General features: G+C 42.8%; 1 protein-coding gene across 1 annotated transcript; it reads left to right on the top strand.

Moving 5' to 3' along the window:
• Positions 1 to 127: 127 nt before the first annotated feature.
• Positions 128 to 23,572, top strand: efnb2a (ephrin-B2a). The gene is made up of 6 exons (XM_085373885.1): positions 128 to 224; positions 409 to 963; positions 11,785 to 12,068; positions 18,736 to 18,828; positions 20,030 to 20,137; positions 21,834 to 23,572. The coding sequence occupies exons 2-6, from the start codon at positions 851 to 853 to the stop codon at positions 22,241 to 22,243; spliced, it is 1,008 nt and encodes a 335-aa protein (XP_085230011.1). The 5' UTR covers positions 128 to 224; positions 409 to 850; the 3' UTR covers positions 22,244 to 23,572.
• Positions 23,573 to 24,488: the final 916 nt, after the last annotated feature.

Raw genomic sequence — 24,488 nt, 5'->3', positions numbered from 1 at the left:
TGACAGCCCGGCTCCAATTGACTTCCCCAACCAAACGAGGACCAATCAGCGGCCGCTGGGGGCGGGGCCTATGCTCAGCAAATATTCCCAGTAGCCGTCCCTTGCAGTTACTTTCCATCCAGGTTTCGGAGCAGCCGCTGAGGCTTCATCCTCCCTGCGCTCTTTGGTTTATTTTGCGGGAGGACGGATCTGCAGGATTGCGCCGCAGCAGCAGAAACACTTTGGTGTGTGTGTATGTGTGTGTTTATATCCGTGAATGTGTGCGTTTTTTGGAGGGGTGTATAGTATGAGAAGTTCCATCCCAGCTCCTTTTATTTCTTTCATTCTCACATGTGATCATTTTCTTCATTTTGACCACCCGACCTCATTGTTTCGCCCTCCTCATTTCTCTGCTGCTGTCACCCACAGTTTGTTGCTCACCAGCTGAAAGAAAGAGGGAATATCTCACCACCACCACCACCAACAACAGCCACCACCAACCACCACCACCAGCCATCTCTCCTTTTCTGTGCTGCTGCTGGATTTTGCTGGACTATAACGCAGAGGGATTTATATTGGTATTGATTTGCTCTCTGATGGGATGTATTCCAGCCTTTACGCGCTGAGCGGGGAGAATACAAACGCACTGTGCGCCGAATGAACTGCTGCCGTTTGGTTTTTGGTGCATCTGGAGATGCTCTGATCGGGGTTTGTGGTCCGTGCGCATCCCCCCTGGATCGGGATATAAGCTGAAAACACTTTCCTCAGCCTTCTCTGTCTCTCTGGAGCCTTTTTTTGTTGTTGTTGTTTATTTTTCCCATTCTCCTCCCAGTGTGGACGTTTGGCTGGTTTGAAGGCGCACAGGCTCACCATGGGGGACTCGATGTGGAGATATTATTTTGGAGTTTTGTTTATTGCCTTGAAAGTGGACCTGTGCCGGGCGCTCATCCTGGAGTCCATCTACTGGAACACAACAAACACCAAGTAAGTGCCGCTCAGAAACCCCCCCAGACGCAGTAGTAGTAGTAATAATAATAATAATGATAATGATTAAATAAAAATTATAATAGTAATAACTAGACTGAAATCCATCCCATGAGCGCGCAGAGGAGCGGAACAAAGAGCCTCGGATTTTAATCCTGGGCTGGTATTCTCAGGGTCTATTTGACTGGGTTTCTGTCTCGTGTCGAGCGAGAAAAGCTGGGGTTTTTTTTCGGAGTTAACCCTTCGTGTCAGCTCGCCTTCGAGCTTCACGTTAATGGTTGGTTAGAAAATAGCCCGCTTGTGTGCTCTCGCACTCCTCCGGCGCAGTTTCTCAGAGGTTAAACTCTGATCCGTGTCAGATTTGCGGCTCGTCGGGGCGTCTTTACGCGCAGCGTTCGGCTCGGGCCCGCTCGGCCGTGCGTCACGGCGGCGTGTTTGGGGCAGATTTCTGCGGATGAAGTTAAATTTTCACGCTTTGTTGTGATAATAATCTGCTGCCACGCGTGTTTGTGGTGACAGGGGAGAGGACAGGAGCTGTTTCAGTGGCTGAAATGTTAATGTTTCGTTTTACCGAGAAGCGGGGAGTCTCCGCGGGGGCAGCCGGGACGCTCCGCCGGGCCTCAGATGCTCTGCTGCGGGTTGTGTGTGTGTAGGAGAGTGCGTGTGGGGGGTAAATATAAAACAGTGAATTCAACCCCCTGAGCAATGAGGTGGATTTTTAGTTTGTGGGGTAAATGTGTTTAGGACGTGAAAAGTTTTTCTGGAAGTTGGAGTGAACCGGCGGCTCCCCAAACGCTTCCAGCCGCTCCTCGCTGCTGCCAGACGGACAGAAAAGGCCTCAGAGGGGTTGAACTCTGCTCTGGTGAATATTCAGAGAGGCGGTTAAACTCTTCTAATGGAAATTAAAAAATAAAAATAAAAGAGGAGAGAGAGGAGGTGGTACTCCTGCGTGCAGCCCGGCGGGGGGCGCCCGTCTTTGTGGCCGTTTGGTCACGGGCGAACTCCTGCAGCTAAAAGGCTCCAGAGCGGGAACGTTTTCTGGTTGGTGGTCGCACTAGAACAGGTGTAAGTCATGGAAATGTGCGCCTTTAACCTGACTGGCGCTGTGTTCCTTTGTGACGCAGAAAATCAGCGCAATTTCAGAAAAGACGCGCAAAAAATGCGCTTTTTAAAAATTTATTAAGGCGAGTGTTGGTGCAGGGCGCAGTTTAGATGCTGGTTCAGTCTGGACCTTTAGAGGCTAATCTTGATCAAAAATATTATTTTATGTGTGTGCGCACTTTAAATAATTTAATTTATTTTTATTTATCTTCGGGTTATTTCAGAGATTGCTGTGATTAATCTTTAAATTAAATCTTTAAGTATTTGAAGTTTGCACACCTGAGACAGTGTTTAGTAAAAATACTTTCAGTTCAGTTTTATTTATGTAGTTATTTTAAAAAGACGTAGGAGCACCCTCACCTGCAGGAACTGGATTAGTTTGTTTTATTTATTTATTTATTCTTATTATTTTTAAAAAGTCAGTTTTTATGACATTTGACTGAAAATGTCAAACGTTTCCTTCTAAAAACTCCCTGATTTGGATCTAGATTAGCTCTGGAAGATCATCACGTCTAAGTTAAACTCAGTTCTTCAGATTTTTATGCAGACCTTTAAGAATAATCCTTCTGATAAGCAGACAAACAGGAGGGGGGGAGAAAGCAAAAGTATTCCTGTGTCTGAGTGGAGAGGTCAGAGGTCACACAATGATCTCATTGGCTGATTTTTCTTTTTCTTTCTTTTTTTTGGTAGTTTTTAAACTCTCCGTCTTTTGCTTGGGTTAAATAACACCCTGAAAGTCCTTAGTGTCTTCATCAACAGGTCGAGCTCCCCCTGCCTCCTCTTCCTCCTCTTTGACTATTCAACTGAGGATGGATGTTGGAAATCTGAAGGATTAAGCCTCATTGTTGTAGCTTTACTACTTTACTGTCCTCAAAAAACAACACCAACCCCCCCCCCAAAAAAAACAAGAGAATGACCCCCTCCTCCTCACCACCTCCTCCTCCTTCGTGTGGTAATCCATTTTGTAGTTGGGAGGGAGAAACAAAAGCGAGGCCTGCTTTACATGGTTTTATGTAAAAGAAGCGCTCCCTCTCCTCCTCTGCACTTCATTAAGAGATTACACAGCAGCCCCCGAAGGCCCTTTGTGACCGGGCAGCGACAGGGGCACCTCTCAGGGTCCTTTTGTGAATGTGGAGGGATGCAGGGAGGGACGGAGGGAGGGGGCGCAGAGATGCAGAAACCTCCTGAATGAGTGACGAGGAGTCCGATTCTAGTGTTTTTGTGTCTGTTTTGTTAGAGCAACTGAAATATAACTATACTACAGTAGAAAATAATTTTAAAAAATTGTTAGTAGTAGTATTTTTGCTAACTTATTTTATCCTTAACTGATCCTAAATAACACAACTGCTTTTTGGTAAACTGAACCATGATAATTCAAAGATTAGCAAACCTTGCTGATCCTAGTTAACTGATCCTGGCTAACTTAGCTGGTCCAAGCCAGCTGATACCAGTCAACTTAACCTCTTCTAGCTAACTTAACCTATTTTAGCTAACTTAAGTAATTTTAGCTAACTTTCATTATCCTAAACCTAGCTTATCCTAGCTAACTTAATCTGTCTTAGCTAACTGATACTAGTATCAGTTAGCTAAGATAGCCAGTTTTAATTAAGTGATCTTGGCTAACTTAACAGATCCTAGATAACTGAAATAGTAGCAAACTTAACTGAGTGAGCCAAACCTAGCTGATCCTAGGTAACTTAACCAGTCCAGGCTAACTGATACTGTCTGACTGGTAAGCTAATTGAGATGACTAAAGTTAGTGTTACTTCCTTGAGGGCAGTGGTGTAAAATAATTCATGTTTTATTTGTCATTAGTTATGTTAGTTGGTTAAGTGTTAGAGGTGTTTAATAAAACCACGAATGATTACATATACAGTGTAAGTAAAAATAAAATGCATGTGTTTGATGAATATTCAGTTTTTAAGACATTAGAAAATAAATAAATACTGGCCTGACATATTTACAGAGGAGGTTTATGTGTTGCCTCAACGTTGTTTGTCAGAGAAACAGATGCTCAACCAATCACAATTACAGCAGCTATAAATCAATGTTATTCCAGCGTCAGTGTCAGCATACTGGCTGGATTCCTCTGCGTTTTAACGCCAACCCAATGTTTATTTAGCATTTCAGTCTCAGGCATAAAGATGATTCAGATGAAAAGTTGGAGAAGCAGTTCGTGATTGCCTCTATATAATGAAAGAACAGGGAGAGAAGAAGAAGACGAAAATCTCTCTGGGTGATTACGATGGTTATGTTTAGCTGCCTAGGGTCAGATGAAAGATACGAGGCCACTACGTCTCGTCCGACAGAGGGCGATTAACCCTCGCTGCAGCTAAACATCCAGCTCCCCTCGCCGTTTGCTCATGACTTAAGGGCCGCAGGAAGAGGTCAGCGGCTCCATTTGGTCACACAAATCCACCAGAAAGTCTGAAAATAGAGGGAGTGGAGGGACAAACAGGATGCTCCTCTTTCTGTTTGTTTTTCTTCTTTTACCATTGAGCTCCTTTTGTTACCCTGCCCTCCACAAACACTAAAAACACTTAGAAGATAAACGAGAAAACAGATGTAAGCCTTTGAAGACTCACTCAAGTGTCGCCTACCTGTGAGCCTGATTTATGTCACTTTCATCACAGCAAAGTTAAACCTTTAAAAATCTTGAACTCCTTTTTGCTGCTGTAGAGATGAACCCCGTCTGTCCTCGCCTCCTCTCTGCGCCGTCACAGAGGCCCCGTGAGGCCCGGGGTCTCCATCCAGCTCCTCTCCCTGTGATTTTCTGCCTGTTCACTAACAGTTGTTGGGGAAAAACTTTTAATAGTTAAGTATTTTAACAGATAAGTATGTGAAGTAGTAAAAAAGTTGGCAGTTTGTCACAACAGAAGTGTAAAGTAAACTAAGTGTGTCGGGGAGGAGTGAAAATCATTAATTTATGCCTTATGTGCATATTTTTAAACTAACTCCATTCTGATTTTATATTTATTTACATAGATTTAATGAATTTTAACATTTAAGTGCCTCAAACAATAGAAACTGCAAAAACTCTGACACATAAATGAAAGAAATCCTTTTCAGCTGTAGCTTTCAATGTCTTCAGTGTGATTTTGTTGAACTAAATATAAAATATGCAAGTGTTATTTTTCTTCCCGCTGTTTTAAAAACCCACCTTGTCCACCTACGTGTTTGTGGTTTATTGTTTTGTGTTATTTGTTTTTACCTGCGCTTTACTCCAATCTGACTGTGTATCCAGTTATAACAGGAACAAAAGAAAAGTTGGCTCTTTGACTTTGATCTTTTTTTACCTTCTGAATATGAATTTGTAAAGCTGTATGTGTGATAGTAATGATTATTGCTGTATGGATTAGAATTTTTGATTATTTTATTTAAACCGGTTTCTCTGGTCAGGTTTTGTTGCCCCGTAGGAAACTTTTACTGTCGTTTAACGGCTTCCTAACACCCTCGGTCCTTTTACACACAGCAAGTATTTGACTTTAACAGGTTTAAATTGTTGGTGTGAGGGTGACACAAAGCTTTTCTGTAAACTTTGAAATTACTGACAGAAATCTAGCTGCTTTTTGCTGAATAATCAAACAAATAAACGTAAATATAGAAGATTTTCCACAGTTTTCTGGAGGGTTAAAGGCTGAGACGTTGTGTTTCAGTGGCGCAGGCAGTGTTGGGATGTTTATTTTTAGATTTTTATTTTCATTTTACCAGGAAGTCGCAGTAAGATTAACAGACAGAGACGGGGCCAAGTTAGTAGTGTTATGAACTCCATTACATGCCCTTTAAGAACTTTTCTTTTCACACCTTTACTTTTGTTCTTTGCACTTTTAAATTCACGTAACTCCTCTGACAGCTTCAGCTTACAATGAAAATTCAGATTTCCACAAAGAAGACATGAAGACGTTGTTCTCTTAAATAATTTCACTATGAACAGCATTCACTTGTTTACAGACAAGTCGGTTAATAGAGGATCTAATCAGCTCATTTGTTAACAATAAAATCTATGTAAAATTCAAAATGTGCTCCAGTGGTGCAAAACTGGGAACTCCTGTTTTATTATGAATCCGATATGAAAAATCAGTCATTTGAGTCACAGGGACATTTTTCTTTTGATCAGTTTCAGTTTTTCTTGTCAAACTCGTGTAAAGTGCGTTTAGAGTGATTCCTGAGAAGGCACGGTTATTGTTCAGTTCCTGTTCGTGGGTTCAGCAGGTACGTGTAAGGATTTTCAGGTTCTTTTACTTCATCTTTTAATTTTGGCTGTTGCCTGATACTTTAACATGTTTTCTCCACCGCTTCATGACTGAAGTGCTGTAGTTTGTTGTGCTCCAGTACATCACCAACACAGGAAAATACTGAATTTTTACTACAGTACGTTTTTCTGAGCGATTTTCACACACAAACATGTGAAGATCATTGAGTATAGCATATAACAAAGGAGGGGATTAGTGATCTGACAGAAAATTGGCACGTTAAGGGCTCTTACCACAGTGTTTTTCACAGTTTCAAACATTTTAATGAATCGTAACTAAAATTCGTTGATTCGATAAATCATAATCGAAGTCGTCATTAGTTGCAGTTTCAAATCCTGTTTTTAAAATGAATACGCAAGTGGGAAAAATGCAGTCATGTCATCATCTGTCTTTTAGTACTTTAACTGATGTTTTTGAGATTATACCTACATGTTTTTACTGCCGTAACATGTTGAATGCGGGGTGTTTTGAGGCAAGTTTATTACAGTTTCAAACTCAAAATGCTAGTTAGATATATTTGAAAAATAAGATTTTTGCACACAGACTGAAGGGCGAAAACAACATTTGGATTAGTGATTTTACAGTAAATTGATTATTTTAATGTGCTTTTGATGTCAGAGTTTTCAACCCTTTAATGAACCATAAAATCCAGTTTTTTATGGGTTAATGTGAGATAATAATCTAGTCATAGCTTCATGTATCTTTTAATACTTTAATGTGTTATTCTGGATAATAGTTAACTGCTTTTACTTACGTAACATGTTGAATTCAGGGCTTTCACTCTGCGTTAACAGTACTTAGCTTCTCCCTCCCGTCATAGAAAAGGCATTTCTGTTTTTATTCCATGTCAGTGACTAAAATGGAGGCAGTAGATTAAAACACACTTTACATAACAAATTTCCAGTTGATCAAATGACATAAACTAAAATAATGTGAAGTAAAGGTCCTGTTTAACCACCGTGGTCAAAAAGAAACAGACTTGTTTAGCATCATGTGACTTTTTACTGCAGAAACAACAGCAGTCCATTAAAGGTCAAAGGTCATCTTTTTAATGAGGAAATCAGCACCCTATAAGCTGGTAAACATGTTGTGGAAGTTCTTTTCTTTTATTCTGAAGAATGCGTGCCAGAATACTTGGGGCTCTTTTGGTTCAGGAATATTTATGATGGCACTATAGACGGGGTGAGGGGCCTTATAGCACGGTGGGGGTCAAATGCATTTACAATCATGAGGTGGAGGGGCAGGCTTGTTTTTGTGTGTCCCCATTTGGCATTGTCATCAGCCTCTCTGTATTCGGCCTTACCTGCCCACCGGGGGGCCAGGTATCCGGTAACACCGTGTTGTTGTCCTTTTGTGTTTCTTTTTCAGCCCCTTTTAAGCAGCTACTGGTTTTCTTTTTTGCTGAACTCTCTCTTTATGAGCACTTTATCTGAAATATGATGGATGATTGTGTTTTTACCTCCGGCTAACGCATAAAGTGGTGACAAGGATCCCGCTGGACTGAAAATGACTCAAGTTTCTCGTTAACTCACTGTAGGCATTGCATTTGTTGATGGTGTGTTTAAGAGAAAGTAAGATTAATTATTTGAGTTTTTTATCCCTTAATTATTATTTTATTTTGAGATATAGTTGTTTTTCTGTGAGTACATGCATGTAACTAGTTGTTTTATTTTTTTTTTACAGATTAAGGGAAATAAAAGCAATGTAACAGCAATGCCACCTCCAAAATTCAAACTAGGCTTTTGTAAAACACTAAAAATATAAAACCTTCCTGATGTCAAAGGTCATTTTAGATCTACAGTCCAAAATCTCCTAAAAAGATTCACTTTACTGTCACTTTACTGTGGCAAATAAAAGCATCAGATAATGTCTGTTACATGGACTGTAATATGCTCTTTTGACAATTGCTGGGTTCTGTTTTTATTTTGTTGTCTTAAACAGGATTGCTTGTGATTTTTAAAACTGTACAGTAGCCCTGGGTGTTGCTATTTGTTTAAATTATGGGGCTGAAGTCATACTAAAGTGGGTGTTTGAGGCATAAAAGGAGGAGCCGGCGAGGTCTAATAACTGCTTAATGTTGGCGTTGCAGTGTATTCATGTGGCTCTTAAATATCTGAGTCATGCTTGATTTCTTGCTAGTAGCTAGCTTCCTGTAGAGATAGCACTGATGGCAGCAGAGCAGGAGTTCCTACACCCTGCTTGATAATATTGTTACAGAGGTTTTGATCAAATTTGCTATCGGAAAAACATCGGAAATTATTAACTCGCTTCATCTGTGTATGTGTGTTCAGGAGGCGTGTGCCTGTGTGTGGCAAAACACACGTTTTTAAAATATTTTATGTGAATTTAAAGTCGTGTTTCAGGTTTGTAGCTAGAATCAGGGTGGGTTTAGTCTGATCTAGCATAAAGGAGGTTTAATTGTTGTTTTTGAAGCCTTGATTTTGATCTTCTGGCCATCATTATCTGCCTTAAATAATGCCCTGTTAACGGGGAGCTTTTGTGCTCTCAGATACATACACAAAACAACCGTGTCCGTGCCTTTCAGCTGCTAACGTCACTGCAGCTCTTTAATAAATCCCAAAGTCGGTTTTCCACGGGTGCAGGCCTGTTAGTAAATCTGCCCTATAGACGTTTAAAATGAGCACATGCATGCCTGCCTGCTTTTACCCCTGTACAAACACACATGTCCACTTGCACGCATGAATGAACACTTCCAGTCACACACACATATACACGTCCATGTTTTTAAAGCGCACAGCTCTACAGTATTTGTGTTCGAGTGAAGCCCCGAGGCTCTTCAGAGGACCTTCCCTCCCTCCACATCCTCCCTCACATCCACACACGAGATGATGATGCCAGATGGTGCTGCATACCCTTCCTCTCTCCCTCTCCTCTTCTTCACTGTCTGTCCACCACTGGTCGTACTGTATCTTCACAGAGTGTGTCTCTGGAGGGGGGCGGGGGGCATAGAAAATATTCGCTCGGCCTAGTTATCCACTGCATGTGTGTGTGCTTGTACTGGAAGCGGGGAAGATGATGCAGAGGAATAGTGTATGTGTGTGTGCATGTGGACGTTTCAAAGACAAAGAGAGAGCGATAGAGACAGGCAGAAGAAGAGAAGCAGCCACTGTATATGATATGACATACTGTACAGTAACAGCAGATATCTTTCAAGCCTTGACAGATTTGCAAATTTCTATATTTTTTTAAGCCTAAGAGAAAAGATGTCATTCTCCATACTGAAGATGTTTTATTACCAGCAGTCTCATGGAAATTCGTGAAATAGTCATAAACTCTAAACTACTGAATAACGTTTCTGGACACAGATATTACGGGTTTTTCATGTTGCTGCAGTTATTGTTCTTTCTAGTCTAAAATGTTCCTGATTGGTGTTTGTGTACATTAAATTAATATGTTCCCTGTTTAAAAGGTCAAAGAAGTCCACATTCAGAGATAGAGAGGACGTGGCTCACACCTGAGACCATGTTTTTAGTCCTGGATGTTGTTTTAGCATGAAAAACAGGGAAAATCGATTATGTTTTCGTGACTACAGGACTTTACGAGAACTGATCATTGCTGTGGCAAAGATCATGGAAAGTTGTATGGAAGTACATTTTTGTTTTTTAACATTGTTTTTTTTTTCCCACTTAAACGTGATGGCTAACAGACCAAAGTTGCAGGATTAAAGCGTATAATAAAGCGTAGAAGTCGTGGAGGATGGGAAAAACAGCTCGACTATAACGATTCGTTTTGATGATGCTCCTTTTTGAAAGTCATATTTATGCGCATTAGAAAATGTAATAATATTTGCAATAGAGAAAGGAACCAGTATACTTATGAGAAAAGAAACAGAGCCATTAAAACACGTATTCCTGTGTAAAATATGTTAATTATGAATCAGGTCTCCTGTGTAAAGGTTCTGCAGCTGCCCTGCGGTGCCTGTCTTTGTAGTCAGCTTTAAAGAAAAAAAAACAAAAAACTGAAATCCTGGAGCTCAGAGGACTGTTTTCCATCTCAGTGCTTCAGAAATGAGCCGACCCTTCAGGCAGAGGTCAGAGTTCACTCAGAGATGCTATGTTTACTGTAAATATGTATGAAGGGATGCAGGTTTGTGAGGGGAAAAACATGATGAGAATGAACGTTAACAAAGCAATTTCTCAAATAATATTGTTTTTAAAATCTTTTTGTTAATAATTTGTTGATAGTTTAGGGTTAAGAATTATTAAAATATTACCGTGTCCGTTACAGTATTGGTACTTTATCCAAACCCAATCATTTTTTTTATCCTACCTTTACTTTATTGCTATATACCATTATCACCATCCCAACTCTACCGTTTTGCTGGTTCATGCAACTTTTTCTATATCAATAATTCATTCCACATTTTCTTTATTGCTATTTTATACCATGTGTGCCTTAAATTATTTTATTCCATCTTCAACAAAAGCAAAAGAAAGATGCAGTAAATGATCAAGTAGCTTTTGTATCATTTGTTTATTTTTTTGATAGGAACTGTGCATATTAATGGTCAAAAATAAAATAATTTAAGAAGGAAACTTGCTGCACTTACACCCTTAGGCAAATTATACAAAATACATTAGAGAGACACATTATATACATGACAAGCAGAGAATACATGTAATGAGTCATGTCAAGTAAGACTCTCTGTTCAGCTCCATTTCTTTGGGGTAAAGACCCATTTTCCTGGTCGTAAACCCAGAGTACATTTCATTATTTGCTTTGCCTTCGTGTGTGTTTACGTGCACCGGTATTCGCAGCACACCGTAAAAAGCCTCCAGGGTGTCCGTGGTTAGCGCTCCAAATTGTGTTCGAGCATGGGGGAAAATTTGTTTAGCAGATAAATACGAGGCTTCACCTCTGAGTGTGTGTCTGTGTGTGTGTGTGTGTGTGTGTGTAGTCACTGGAATGCTGCAGGGGCTCTCATCACTCGGAAACTAAATGACAACATTATTTTACTTTGGGAAGAAATTTAGGGAAATTCAGCTGCAACCCTCCAGGCTCTCTGCCTCTCTGTGACAGTATTGTTGTGGATTTGCTGAAACTCCGAGATGAGCTTTTACAGTTTTCTTTTTTTTTTTTAAATTTCCTGTTTTGTATTCTAGCGATGTTCCACCATTTTCTCAACCGTGCCGCCTTCTCCTCATTTATCCAGTTAATTATTCGCTCTTTCCAGAAAAGCTCAGTGATTTTTATCTGCAGATACTGGGGTCACTTTGTACCACACACACACACACACACTCACACACAGCTCCCATTCCTCCATTATCCTTCATCATCCAAAATTAATGGACACAATCAGTAATTACCACATCAATTATTAAACCGACTTTTCTTTTTTTTTGTGAGTATGGAGAGGCTCAATGGCAAACACTCCAATCCACAGTGCACAATGAATGACTTCTCATCAGTTCTTCGGTGCCTCACTAACATCCCTCTCTCCTTTCAGATTCGTGCCAGGCCAAGGCGTGGTATTATACCCCCAGATTGGGGATAAGTTGGACATTGTGTGCCCACGTGTGGACGGCGGGGTTGGCGAGGGTGTGGAGTACTACAAGGTGTACATGGTGCCCAGGGAGCAGCTGGAGAGCTGCACCATCACCAAGGCCGACACGCCGCTGCTCAACTGCGTCAAGCCCGACCAGGACGTCAAGTTTACTCTGAAGTTTCAGGAGTTCAGCCCCAACCTGTGGGGACTGGAGTTCTTCAGGGGAAGGGACTACTACATCATCTGTAAGTATCCACAGAGGGGTAGATTATAGCTTACATAAATTAAAGGGGGAGTTAACCTTAAACAGATATATACCTTAAATTTCAGAGTCTAGTTTGATCTCTGTAGATTCTTCAAATTCAGCGCAAAGACGGTGAAGAAGACTGTGGCTGATTGGTCCCAAATAGCCAATCGTGTTGTTGCACAGTACAGGTTCATGAAATTGTATCAAGGCTTAAAGTTTGCAACATTAAAGGTGTGGCAGTTTTTTATTTCCATGTTACTTGTTAGATAATCACTTCTGGCTCAAAATCAACAACATGCTAGTTGCCAAAATGTTAATGTTTAAGCTTGAATCCAGTCAGTGATGATGTTGTTCGTTTTTATACAAAGTCAGCAAACTTTTTAAGTCTGGGTTACCATAGAGTTAAACCTGTGGCTTTATCCTCATTCATTCATCGTTTTAAAATAACTGCCCTGAGGTGTTGCCAAGATGGCCATCGAAACAGAAATGCTTCCAGGAGAAGTTAGGGAAAATCCAAAGTTCCAAGAAAAATCCAACTATTAAATAAACATATTGGATCCGTTTAAATTTAAAGTTGGGTGTTGTTTCCCGTGACTGTAAAATCATCTTTGATTATCTTGATGGTTGTAGTCCTGTGGGTGCAGGTGTGGCTGCTGACTGCTGGCGATGTGCAGCATTAACACCATCCTGGGAGGAAGCTGGTATGGGGCTTAGCGAGGGCCCCCTGGTTTGAAACACGGGAGGTGGACTGAACCATCTGTGTGGCGCTGACGGAGGGTGGAGGGTGGGGGGACCATCTGTGAGTCTCTGCCACTGCCATCTGTGAGCTGTCACAGAAGGGGAAGGCCATATTTCTGAGTGAAGGAAGGGGAAGAAAGCAGGGAGAAGAGGGGATGAAAGGAGAGCAGGAAATACTGCTTTTTATCCAGGAGGCCGAATGTTTGCAAAACAAACGTGCAGGTAACAGGTTTGCAGGTACAACACCCTCCTCTTAACTTCAAGCAAACATGTAAGAGTAGCTGCTCTAACAGGTCATAGCTGCAGGTTATTTGCATGGTGGGGCATGCCTGACAGGTACTTGAACTGTGTTGCAGGTGAGGTTTGTATTCAGGTAAATATAGCAGGTTAGATGTTTCTTTTAGCTTCTGTATGCTCACTTTGGTGTTAGAGGAGGTGCACATGGACTACAAAGGCTTCTGACTGACGCGATGTCTCTTCCTCGGCTCCCTCCACCTCAAAAGCTGATGTTAATTATTGATGAGCTGGTGTTTACACAGCGCGGAGCCCGAGGTTGCGTCCGCTGTGCGTCCTTCTCGCTCTCTAAATCCTTCAGTTTCACGCTAAAGAAACTCAGCGTCCTGCCGAGTCGACAAGTTGGAAGAGAAAGGGGCGGTGGAAAAGTTCAATTCTTAAAAAAGATGGTCGGAAAATCCAATTTTGCAGTTCTTGCAGATTCATCCTCGCTCCTCCCTTCACAGCTCCCCTCAAAATGCTAATACATAGCCCGAAGAGGGGAGAGAGGGAGAGTTTTACTTTTAATTGCCTCACTTTTCTCCTCTGTTAGCTCTGGTCCCACTTCTGCAGCTTTAACAGCTGCATGGTGGTGCTTTGCACGAGTAAACATCAACAACAACAAAAAAAGAAAAGAAAAAAGATGCGTGCAGTTGCCATTACCTTGCAGCGCTAAAGCGAGCCAGCACCTGAGACAGTGCTAAGTGCTTTTCCCGCATTTGGCCTTAAATGACGGCGCTGACTCAGGGCACGTTTGGCAGCCGCACCTGAGCCACAGATCCGCCTCATATGAGCCAGATGTCAGGTGTGGTGTGACATCTGTGTTCGTTATTTGATATGTAGCATGATTTAGCCCATGTAGGTCCACAATATGTGTGGTTCCACATTTGGCCCACATGTCAGCCTTGACTTTTGGGAGCATTTTAGCGCACATTAGCCACCATGTGGGGTTGACACTTAACCCTAATCAACACCATTCCAGATACAAATTAATGTTTGGCCCAGATCCACCTTACGTGGATCAAATGTCAGGTGTGGTGTGGCCCACAAAACACTTCCTGTAAACCTTAACCCCCGCTTGAACTGAAGGTTGCCCGGATTTGGCTGAGTAGGTCTGCATCTGGGTAATCTTGATAAAACCGATTCAGGTCCACATTTAGCCTGTGTAGGTCCACGTTTGGGGTGAATCTAGGATAATACTTCCAAACATCCTTCTTCTACTTTTAGGAACGCTATAGGTCGTTTAGTCCACCTCTGGACCAACTTTGGACTTGGAATTGGTCCAAATGGACTGAATGTTAGGGCCAAATGTGGCCCATACTTGCAGTTTTCTTGGAGTCATGCCTGACAAGTGCCATAGCTGGGCCTAAAGTAGCCCTGCAGTCTGGCTTGTTTAAACTGAAAGCTCCTGTGTGTGTGTTTGTCAACTGATATACAGACTTCCATCGAAGTGTGACACAGCTTCGGGAAAGTTCACGCCGAGCATTTCATTAGTGTTTTGGAAAGCAGCGCTTGATACGTAATTAATTAAGCGCTGTTTAATCCTCCATTTCTTCTCACAATTGCCGAGGCCCCCGCACCAATGCCACAGATTTGGAGTCTCAACCAATTGGATTAGCTAGCGCTGCCTCGCGTTGAGTATTGTGCCAAAGCTCGGCCGAAATTAGACAGGCACGTTCGACCTCCCTGCTCGCCGCTCTTTACGTTCGGGGCTTTCTGGTCGGATACGTTTAAAGATGCAGCTGTGTGTCCTGTATCGGCCTGCGTGCCTCTTTGAAGCAGCCGCACACAATGCTGCTGCAGTTGGGAGCAGATGAGTTTGATGTGATTGTTTGCGGCAGCGTGGCCTGCAGCCGAGAAGCTTGCGAGCGAGATGATTACATGAGCCGAAGAGGAAGAAGAAAGGGAGAGAGAGATGAATGTGGAGGGAAAGGGGGCAGAAAGGGAGCTAACGAGGGAGAAAGGGAGGATAGCAGCAGACAGAGTAAGGGAAAGATGAGCTAAAGAGGGCAGGAGGAGCAGGAGGAGCCAAAACTCCACCGTCACCCTTCTCCTCCTCTTTCTCGTGAGAAAGACTTTCCTCGTTAAATGTCTGATCGAAAGAATTTGAATGCATGCGTCAAAACGTGGATTCTTTTCTTTTTCGTGTCACTCTGCTTTTAAAATCGTATTTGTGAGCGAGCGTTGATATTCACGATGACCCGGCTCTGCCGCGACCTCTTTCCGAGGGTCACTGCCGACCCTTCCTGTCACGATCCATTAGGACACGCTGCTGTGACGGGCGCCAACCAGCCCGTGACCTGCACGACGGCTGGTAATCACATCTTCTATCCATCCATCCATCCATCGTTTTTTTCCTTACTTTCCTCTCCGTCTGCCGCCATGTCTCTGTTCTACTATTTATGGGCGGCCCAGCTTTGTCTTTCGGCAGTGCATTGTGTATTAATTATACTCAGGGAATCTGGCAGCATGAGCGGGACAGTTTTACAAAGCTGAAATACAAATAATTAATCTTTTTGCTGAGAGTTACGTAAAACCAGATCAGGGGAAAGGCTCAAATCGGGACTCGGAAATGTCAAAAGAGTGGTAAATCCGGAATTAGAGGAACATTTTTGTTTTGAATGATCTTCAAGACCTCATAGTGCCACATTATCCCAGTCTGCATTTTGAGTGATGACATATCGACCGTGTTTCCGGATCTGAGGGTCTCTTCATCGTTTTTCCAGGAGTCATTCTCAGACAGCTTTTTTTATTTATTTATTTTAATTTTTTTTTAAATGAGGCCATTCATTGTGCAGCACATCTTTAGAAACTCATGGTGTCGTTTCAGAGAAGAATCTCACTCGGGCAGACTGAGATTATGATCATGTTGTAGATGGATCATCTTAGACGTTCTCTTTTCTGAAGTTAGGTCTGTTTTCAGCATCTTCTTCCTGCCATGTCACACGTTTGTCTCAACCCACTGGGGAGAGGTGAACATGAACTATTTTACCCTCTTTCGCCATCCTTCCCTGTGCTAATGTGTTCATATTAGTCAAACCACAGCGGCTCTGAACCAGCAGAATCCAGGTAGTTATCTTCTGTCCCTCCTCTGCTGTAGTTTGTTCTTCGTGGTCTCTCTAAAGCATCACATGCTTATCATAGAGTCAGCTGAGAAATCTGGAGCCCTCAAGGTTTCCTTATTTTTGTTCCTGCTGTTCGCTGTTTAGGAGAAAAGAAATTAAAACCAGCTGAGAGCTGCTCTCACAGTCTTTATCTGGATTGCAGCTCAGCTCACAATTGACTGTCTCGTTAAACACGGGGTGATTTTCCACCCTCTTGATTTGATAAACAGGAGAAAATGAAGTTAGGAGGGTGAGGATGGGGGATTTGCTTGAGGCTGATTTCACTGAGTGAGGACTCTTTTCGACTCCCATTTGTTGTGAAGGTGTGTGACTTTACGAGCTGTCACAGTCTGGCCTTTCTTTTGCCAATTCTGAAGGAAAATCTGACCTTTTCCGCTCTTTTTCTCTCTCCCCGTGCTTCCCGAAGGTCACGCACCTCCTCTTTCTAGTGGTAGTTGGTGACTAAATTAATTTTCTGAGGGGTCTGTCCCATTCACCCCCCCTTCCTTCTTTCCACCAAGCAAACCCCCAGCAGGATGGATTAGCTGGTTAATGCTAGCCAGATAGTGGGAAAAAGTGGCCAATTGCCGGGCTGGCCGAGGAGGGCCTGGTCATTCAGCCAGCCTGAGCCGATTCAACAATCACATTCTGTTTAAATCCAAGTCAGGCTCGCCTGGACTGCAGCCTTGGCACACGGAGAGTGTGTGTTTTCACATTTAAAGGGGAAGAAGAAGAATTTAAAAGTTTAAAATGACTCCAGATTGAATTGTGTTTTTATTTGGTGCAGCCGTGTTTGAGAGGGATTAGATTACAAAGGGGTTTATTTTAAAAAAGAGAGGTGTTTCAGCTACCGATGGGTTAAATGGTGATATGGGGCAAAAAGGGGAGAAGAAGAAGAGGAGGTGACAGTAGTTAATGCCTCACGGTGGTTGAAGATACTAAAACTCAAGCGTGTTGAACTAACAGGTTTATAAAATCAGCGCTCACACTCTCACGAGGAGCCTATAAGGAGCTTTGTCTGTAATGTGCTTTTTGGACTCTCCTGGAAAGCCATAGGTCAGCCAGAGAGGAGGAGGAGGAGGAGGGAGTCCTTGTTAACATGCTCTTTGTGTCCGCTCTCATCACCGTCTTATTGAATCCAGTGGATTTGGATCAAAATGATTGGTGCCTGGGCAAGGGAGGAAAAGAAAAGAGAGGAAGGACGAGGAGGAGGCACAGTTAAAATTTCAGACCTGTTTCGATCGGGATGTGATGATGTTTTTCAGGGAGTAAGTGGCGCTGAATGCGGGCCACTGAGCGCTGGCCGAAAGCCAAGCTACTAAGCCCCGGCAGCTCGTTAGCTCTCTGTGTTACTGACCTGATAGACCACAAGCTCCACTAACCCCTCCTCTTCATCCTCCTCTCTGTGTTTGCCTGTTCTCTGTTGTGATTCAGCGGCAACTCTGCCAGCGTCCTCCAGAGGCAGCGGAGAGGTGAAGCAGTGGGCCATATTTGTGCATGTCCACCTTTCCAGAGTTCCTGTTTCCTCGTATCTAAACATTTTTTTAAGATCTCGTAATTCATTTCATTTGAGAGCCATCCAAATATTTACTGCCATTAGCTATATAAAAATCAGGAGGTACTCGCTCTGAAGGTCAGTCTTACTGTGAGGGAGCCAGAAGTCATTTTTGGCCAGAATATACCTTTTAGCAAATCTGTAGGTAGGCTTGCCTTAGGGGTGTAGCCACTTGGAGTTGCACTAAAAAACTACTTCATGCCTTAATTAATATAATTTTTCTGGAGGTTACCCGAACTCCCTTTTATGGTTAAAAGGGAGTTCTGAATCCCCACCCTCACCAGGTGTTGCTCTCACGGACGACCGGTCCACGTATAGTTACGCCTGTTAGCTAGATAGAAGCCTGTTCTTCTTATTTCTTGGTATTTAATAAACAGCATTGTATTTCAACCTGGAGTAAATTAAAACCCACCCCACAGTCCTGGTGATGTTCCTTTGGAAGAAGGTCAGAACCTATTTGGTGGGTGCCGAAATATTTTTATATGTAGGAAAAGCCGAGCTTTACTTCTGGGACTGGGACTTTGGTTTCTAATTTCAGTTTTTGTTTTTTAAAATATAAATATTTAATTGTACTTGTGAACAAATCATTTAATTGTCTTTAATTTAGTTCAGTATTTTATCATACATTGAAGCATTTAATGTCTTTCACTATCTAAAAACTGTGTTCGTCTTTAATAAAGGGCTTACGGCTTACAATATTCCTGCCTCCGAATTTTCAGCATGGGCCCTCTCATCCCAGTCCTCTTCTAACTGCCTCCGTGTCAGCACAGTTAGAGACATTACTGTCGCATTTACTTGAGCTAATACAGTTTGTAGGAGGTGATGAACGGCAAATTGTGATTTTTATTAACGGGGGTGTGAGTCGTGTCTTGCCGCCGAGCTGCTGCTGTTGTCTTTGGCTGTTTTTGTGAGATAGCTTTAAGGCGTTCATGGCTACAGATTTTTCCCTGGCGCTGGTGGCTAATTCAGACCTTTCTCTTTTTCTCTTTCTGCAGCAACATCTAACGGCACCATGGAGGGCATTGACAACCAGGAGGGTGGCGTGTGCAAGACCAAGTCCATGAAGATTGTCATGAAAGTGGGACAAAGTGAGTATTTCATAGTTGGATTGCAGGCTCGTGTGTTAAAGCATCGTCTCCATGACACCTGGGGCTGTGATGGGCCAGGAAATGTAATCTAGCAGAAGTTAATTCAACCAAACAGACACACGTAATCCCGTATGCTTCCATGCACTGGTAGCATCTGCTCCTATACGCTCTGGTCGAAGGCTTTCCAGTTTTCTGATCTGTGAGCCTCTGCATGCAACACCTCAGACATATTGGACCAATAATTATTCACCAGTCTGTCACCAGAGAGGTAATTTCCCGGGGTCGACCCTCTCTATTGAGGGTCAGGAGGAATTAATCGAAGGAAAGACAGAACAGACGGTGAAAATGGTTTTCTTATAAATGTTGATGCGAGCTCCGCATAAATCACTGCATTTATTGAAAGCGATGTTCGACAGAGAGCGGTTCCGGCACAGAGTTCAGCCCGGAGATTATAACAGCAGATGCTCGGCGAATGACTCCGTCATTTAGTGTGTGTTCGGCGTTTAAACCAGAAAACACGTACGCTGACAGACACTTTATCAGCATTTAAAACCATATGGGTTCATTGTGGAAGCTAAAACTCAACCATTAGCAGCTCTTTATGGTTGATTACAGTCATATCAGAGTCATGAAGGGAAAACAGCTTGCCTTTATGTGGAATCAGTGGAAAAGATTTGGCTGTACCACCATGAGAAATAAAAAACTCTTTATAGCCTAGCATTACTCCTTCTGTTAGTTTTACCACCTTGTTTAAACCAACACAGTCTCACGAATGTTCGTGAAATAATCTCAGCTTTCAAAAGTTGAACTTTTTGATGTCTTTTGTGTTCCAGTCTCAAATCTGCTAATTTATATGAATGCACTTTTACATTTTTACTTTTAAGGAACATCTTGCTTCTCACACCAGAGAGCAGTGCAATGAATCTTGCATTTCTCCATTAAAAGTATTACGAAAAGTATTATAAATGGCACTATTTAGGTAATAAAAACCACGCGGTACGGTAAAAAATATACATACTGTTTAATACTGGTAATAAAAAAAATTTGGTTAGGTTTAAGTATTAATACGTTTAGACAGTAAAAACTATCCTGTTAGATTTAGAAAAATATTAGGATTTGAGTTAAAATTCATGTTTTCTCATGAGATTTGGATTATAACAGCCCTGGTTTAATCCTTGTGCTTCTTATCTGCATTTTTCAGATCCTTCTGACCCCGTCTCACCCAAAGACCCTACCAGAGTACCCTCCTCCCCCAAGCACCCAGATAACAAGGAGCCCTACAACCCCAACGACGTGCTGGAGAAATCAAGTAAGAATTACTCTAAATACAGAGACAGGGAGGTAATCGAGGGGAGGATTTATCGAAACAATTTGGCATTTGGGGCGCATGATTGTTCGCCCATCTCAGAGCAGATAGTGCTGAGTTAGTGTGTGTTTGTGTGAAGGAATGAAAGGTCAGCTAGTAATTGAATGTTGCCCATAAAACTGATAGGCATCTCCGGCCCCTTCAAGGACTTGCACAGTATCTCCAGACTGGCCCCGCTCCAGCACCAACCCGGGACATTAAGAGACATTTTTCGAGAAAATGATCTGATTGCTGTTTGCCGTGTCTTAATGACCCATTCTGACTCGGTTCTTGCAAGTTTCTACAGCTCTTATCTCTATTACAGCACAATCTCCCCATGTAAAAAATAAAAAAATGATACATTAAAAAATCAGGACTGGGCAATCAGGCAATTTCTGCAGTGAAGTAACAAAAAAACCAGGAAGGAGTTAAGAACAAAAACAAGCTGACCTACATAAGCAGTCGTGGTTCAGTGAGGGCGTGGCCTTGCTCAGCTTCTGCTCTCTGTGGACGTCAGCATCTCGCTCTCGTTTCTCATTTTCTTTTTTTAATATCAAATCCTTCCATCCTATCGGAGCATATGGGCGTCAGGGTGCTACAGGCTGAGGCAGCATAATCCTCTTGTAAAACAACCGAAGGGTCCTTGCTTTGGGCTGCCTGCCATCCCATATCCACCTCCCTCTTGTTACCACAGCACTTTGAGGCCCTATGGGAAGTAGCCACAGACGAGGGGACACGATTATTCTGGCCTGCCCACGAACAAACTCCCATCTCGAGAACAGGATCTCTTGGGAGCACGCTCACCTTAGAGTTCTATTCCCTAGGAGTAAGAGCAGCTTGGCTTTCATAACTGATGTGCCATGATGATAACCTCAAATATTTCTTTATGATTTTCTTCCTTCGAGGGCAATTAGTCTGGAAAATTAAGTTGTTGTTTTTTTCTTTCTAAATGCTATTTGTCTAAGTGCCGTTTTTGCCTGCGTCTCCCCAACCGTTGTTTGTCCCATCGGGCTGCGTTTGCCCTACTTCCAAGGTTGCTGCTTTCACTTGCTGAATCTGAATGGCCACCAATCGAATGTGACCTTTACAGAAACGCCTTCAGTGTATAGGCTTCACTCTCAGCTGCTCATGGCAGCAGCATGGTGAAGAGAAACACCTTATCAGCTTCGATTTTAACATTGAGCTATTCTGCTTTTCCTTATTTTCCCTCATATGCGTGATGGGAATTCTTATTACTGACGGCCAAAAAGCTCTCAGTTTAGAGACTGCAGTTTTTTTTCTATTCTTGGATCTGTATGATGTCATAGGCACGGAAGCCCCACCCACCTGCTGTTGAAACCTACTGTTTATAAGGGCCAGCCAATCAGAAATGTGTCATGTTAGAGTTGGATGCATTGTAATAGCTTTTGGATTTTTGTCATTAGGTTATAAGAAGTATTACTAATAATGCTTTATTTGACTATTTCTTTGCTTTTCCTGGGATCTGGCAGACTATAATATGTTTAAAAAAATTTGTAGTCATAGTTACGGTTTTGGGAGGGCTAATGAAAATGATCTTAATATGCTGTTTTACCGCTTCTGTGTTTTTGAGAAAAAAAAGCGTGCACGACAAATAATCTGACATCATCTTAATCATTCCTTCCTCTCTCTCTTCTTTCAGGTCCAGCATCCAGAGAAAGCAACGAAAACAACGGGAGCGACGGCAAGTCCTCAAACGTCATGCCTTCCGAGGTGGCCATCTTTGTGGCCATTGCCTCTGGCAGCGTCATCTTAATCATCATCATCGTCGTGCTGGTCCTGCTGCTACTAAAGTACCGGCGGCGGCACCGCAAGCACTCACCACAACACGCAACGACGCTGTCTCTAAGCACCCTGGCAACTCCGAAGCGGAGCGGAGGCGGCGGGAACAATAACGGCTCGGAGCCCAGCGACATCATCATCCCGCTCAGGACTGCTGACAGCGTCTTCTGCCCGCACTACGAGAAGGTCAGCGGTGACTACGGACACCCGGTCTACATAGTTCAGGAGATGCCGCCTCAGAGTCCGGCTAACATCTACTACAAAGTCTGAGGCGGAAGCAGGAACTGGAACAATTCACGAAGCAGAGCGGGTTTTTGGCTTCGGCAGGCGCGGCCGGCACACCCTGCTAATGAACACTCTTTTTCTCTCTCACTCTGTCAACTCCTCCTCTCCTCTGATGTTTTGTCACTACTTTATTTTTCTTTCTGGGAGTTTTGCTGACACCTTGTCGCTCTGATTTGGCATGGACGGGAACGCGTGGCGGCCCTGTAGTGAAGCCCACCGCTGCTGCTGCTGTTGCTGCCGCCGCCACTGCTGCTGCTCTCCGGGAAGCAGAGAAGACGTTCTCTTCTTTCCCTAGTGTTGTCTTGTGTTGTGCACTGCGGCAGCCGGCATTCCTGTGGGAGTGTTTGTGGGATCGGGAAGGTTTTTTTTCTTTTTGGAGATGGACAGACAGGTGTGAAGGTTTTCTGAGGAGGATGAGATAAGGAATTATTTTCTCCTCGCGTAAAAAGAGAGACTTCTGCTTGGAAAGCGAGAAGGAGAAGAGATGGAATAAAATGAGGAGGTGAAGAATTAAAAGAGGATATGGTCTGACCGTGGACTCACCAAACGGCGGCCTCCTCGCCCCTTGACACTCACTGGCCGGAAAAAGACTCTGTGGAGCTTCTCGCACCCATCAATCCTCTCTGGGACTTTTTCCTGAGTGACTCACGGACATCACCCCATTAATCCTGCCACCCACCATCACACACACACATCCACCCTCGGGCACAGACACACTGTCTCACCTCTCGATGTGAACTGTTTGGGTGTTAGTGTGGATCGCCTCATTCCCACATTTTGTCACTTCTCTTACTTGAAGGTTTTAAGAGAAAAATAGACCCCGCCCACACTCCTTTTACGGTTTACTGTTTTTCATATCCTGGTATAGTTCAGGTGACTCGGAATGGCAAGAGTGTCCAAAAAAGAAATAAACCCAGGTGGCTTCTGGGAAGAGTGGAGGACTTTCACATTATAGTGCAGCACTTTTAACCCCCTATTTTTTATTTCTTTGGCCCCTCCACTCTTCGCAGTCCACAGAGAGGTTCGCAGTGACGGATGGAGATGGGAGAGCAGCTGTATCCCGGCAGATTTAGTCACCTCTGATCTGGGCCTTGACACGGAGAAGTGATGGAATTAAAAGTCCAAGAGGCCCGAGATCTTGCAGAAGTTAGCTGGCTGAAACAGCTCTAGGTACTGTAACGTTTACCCCAAGGGGTCCAGTGATGAATAAAAGGGCCCCCTTAAAATAAATGGCCCCAAATCAGTGTGAACGGTGCTCTCCTTTAAAAAAAAAAAAAACATGTAAAAAAAAAAAAAAGCACAGGGACATCTACTTACATCGTTACTGTTCCTTCATTAGCATTTCCATATTGTGAGTTTTCGATTTATTTCCTTTTTTTATTAAATAGATGTACATTTAAAAAAATAACATTAAAAGATGAAAAATTACAAAAAAATAAAAAGCAGAATTTATTTATGATAAACACATACAGAGCACAGGTGTGGTCAGGCGGTAAGGAGAAGAAGTAATGTTAATATATTAATGGTATAAGTGCACAATATGCAATCTAGGTTTTTGATTATCTAATATCTCGGAATCCTGCTGAGGTCCGGAAAAGAATACGGGAGTCCTGTGTTGTTTCCCGCAAGTCAGCCGCTAAGTCCTGTATTCTTTCCACAAGTTAGCTGTTGAGTCCGTTATTTTTCTTTTTCTTACCCGGTTAAAAGTATAGTATTTTTTCCAGAATAGAGGTGTCTCTTTCCCAGGAGTTGGCTACCGGATCCCATATTTTATTTTTACCAAAAAAATCCTGGATTTTTTTCCCCCACTTAGTAAAATAAACCAGGAGCTGGCCACTGGCCCTTGAACTGGCTACCAAGTCTCAGATTTTTACCCACTTGATAAAAAAAAAAAATCTGTTGTCAGCCACAGACCACCACAGTTTTTCAACTCAGTCAGCTACGAATTAACAGATTATTAGCAAGTTGACTGCGAAGATGGAAAGAATGGAAAGAATACAGGAATCAGCCGCTAAGTCCCATATTTTTCCGGCTCAGTTTACGGTTGTCGGCCGTTATATGCGTATATTTTTGGTGATAGTTAAAGGAATACCAAGAGTAAACGGTTTTAATCTGAGTCCCGTATTCTTTCTGGCTCGGTCCTGGGAAGGAGGACCAGGGGAGGAGAGTTAACCTGACCCTAAATAGCTCACATTGGTGTACACAAGGGCAGAGTAGCTGTGTCTCCCAC

The sequence above is a fragment of the Diplotaxodon limnothrissa genome, linkage group LG16 (genome assembly GCF_057381915.1).
Source record: "Diplotaxodon limnothrissa isolate DT_005_m linkage group LG16, D_limnothrissa_male_GT1.1, whole genome shotgun sequence".
Classification (NCBI taxonomy): Eukaryota; Metazoa; Chordata; class Actinopteri; order Cichliformes; family Cichlidae; genus Diplotaxodon; species Diplotaxodon limnothrissa.
The sequence above is the reverse complement of the archived record's forward strand: the minus strand, read 5'-3'. Positions and strand labels throughout refer to the sequence as shown.

What these genes read in the sequence shown, in the direction of transcription:
- efnb2a (XM_085373885.1), top strand. Translation starts at nt 851, where the DNA reads ATGGGGGACTCGATGTGGAGATATTATTTTGGAGTTTTGTTTATTGCC. An exon ending in TGGAACACAACAAACACCAA is followed by an intron (nt 964 to 11,784) that starts GTAAGTGCCGCT and finishes CTCTCCTTTCAG; the next exon opens with ATTCGTGCCAGGCCAAGGCG. An exon ending in TGTCATGAAAGTGGGACAAA is followed by an intron (nt 18,829 to 20,029) that starts GTGAGTATTTCA and finishes TGCATTTTTCAG; the next exon opens with ATCCTTCTGACCCCGTCTCA.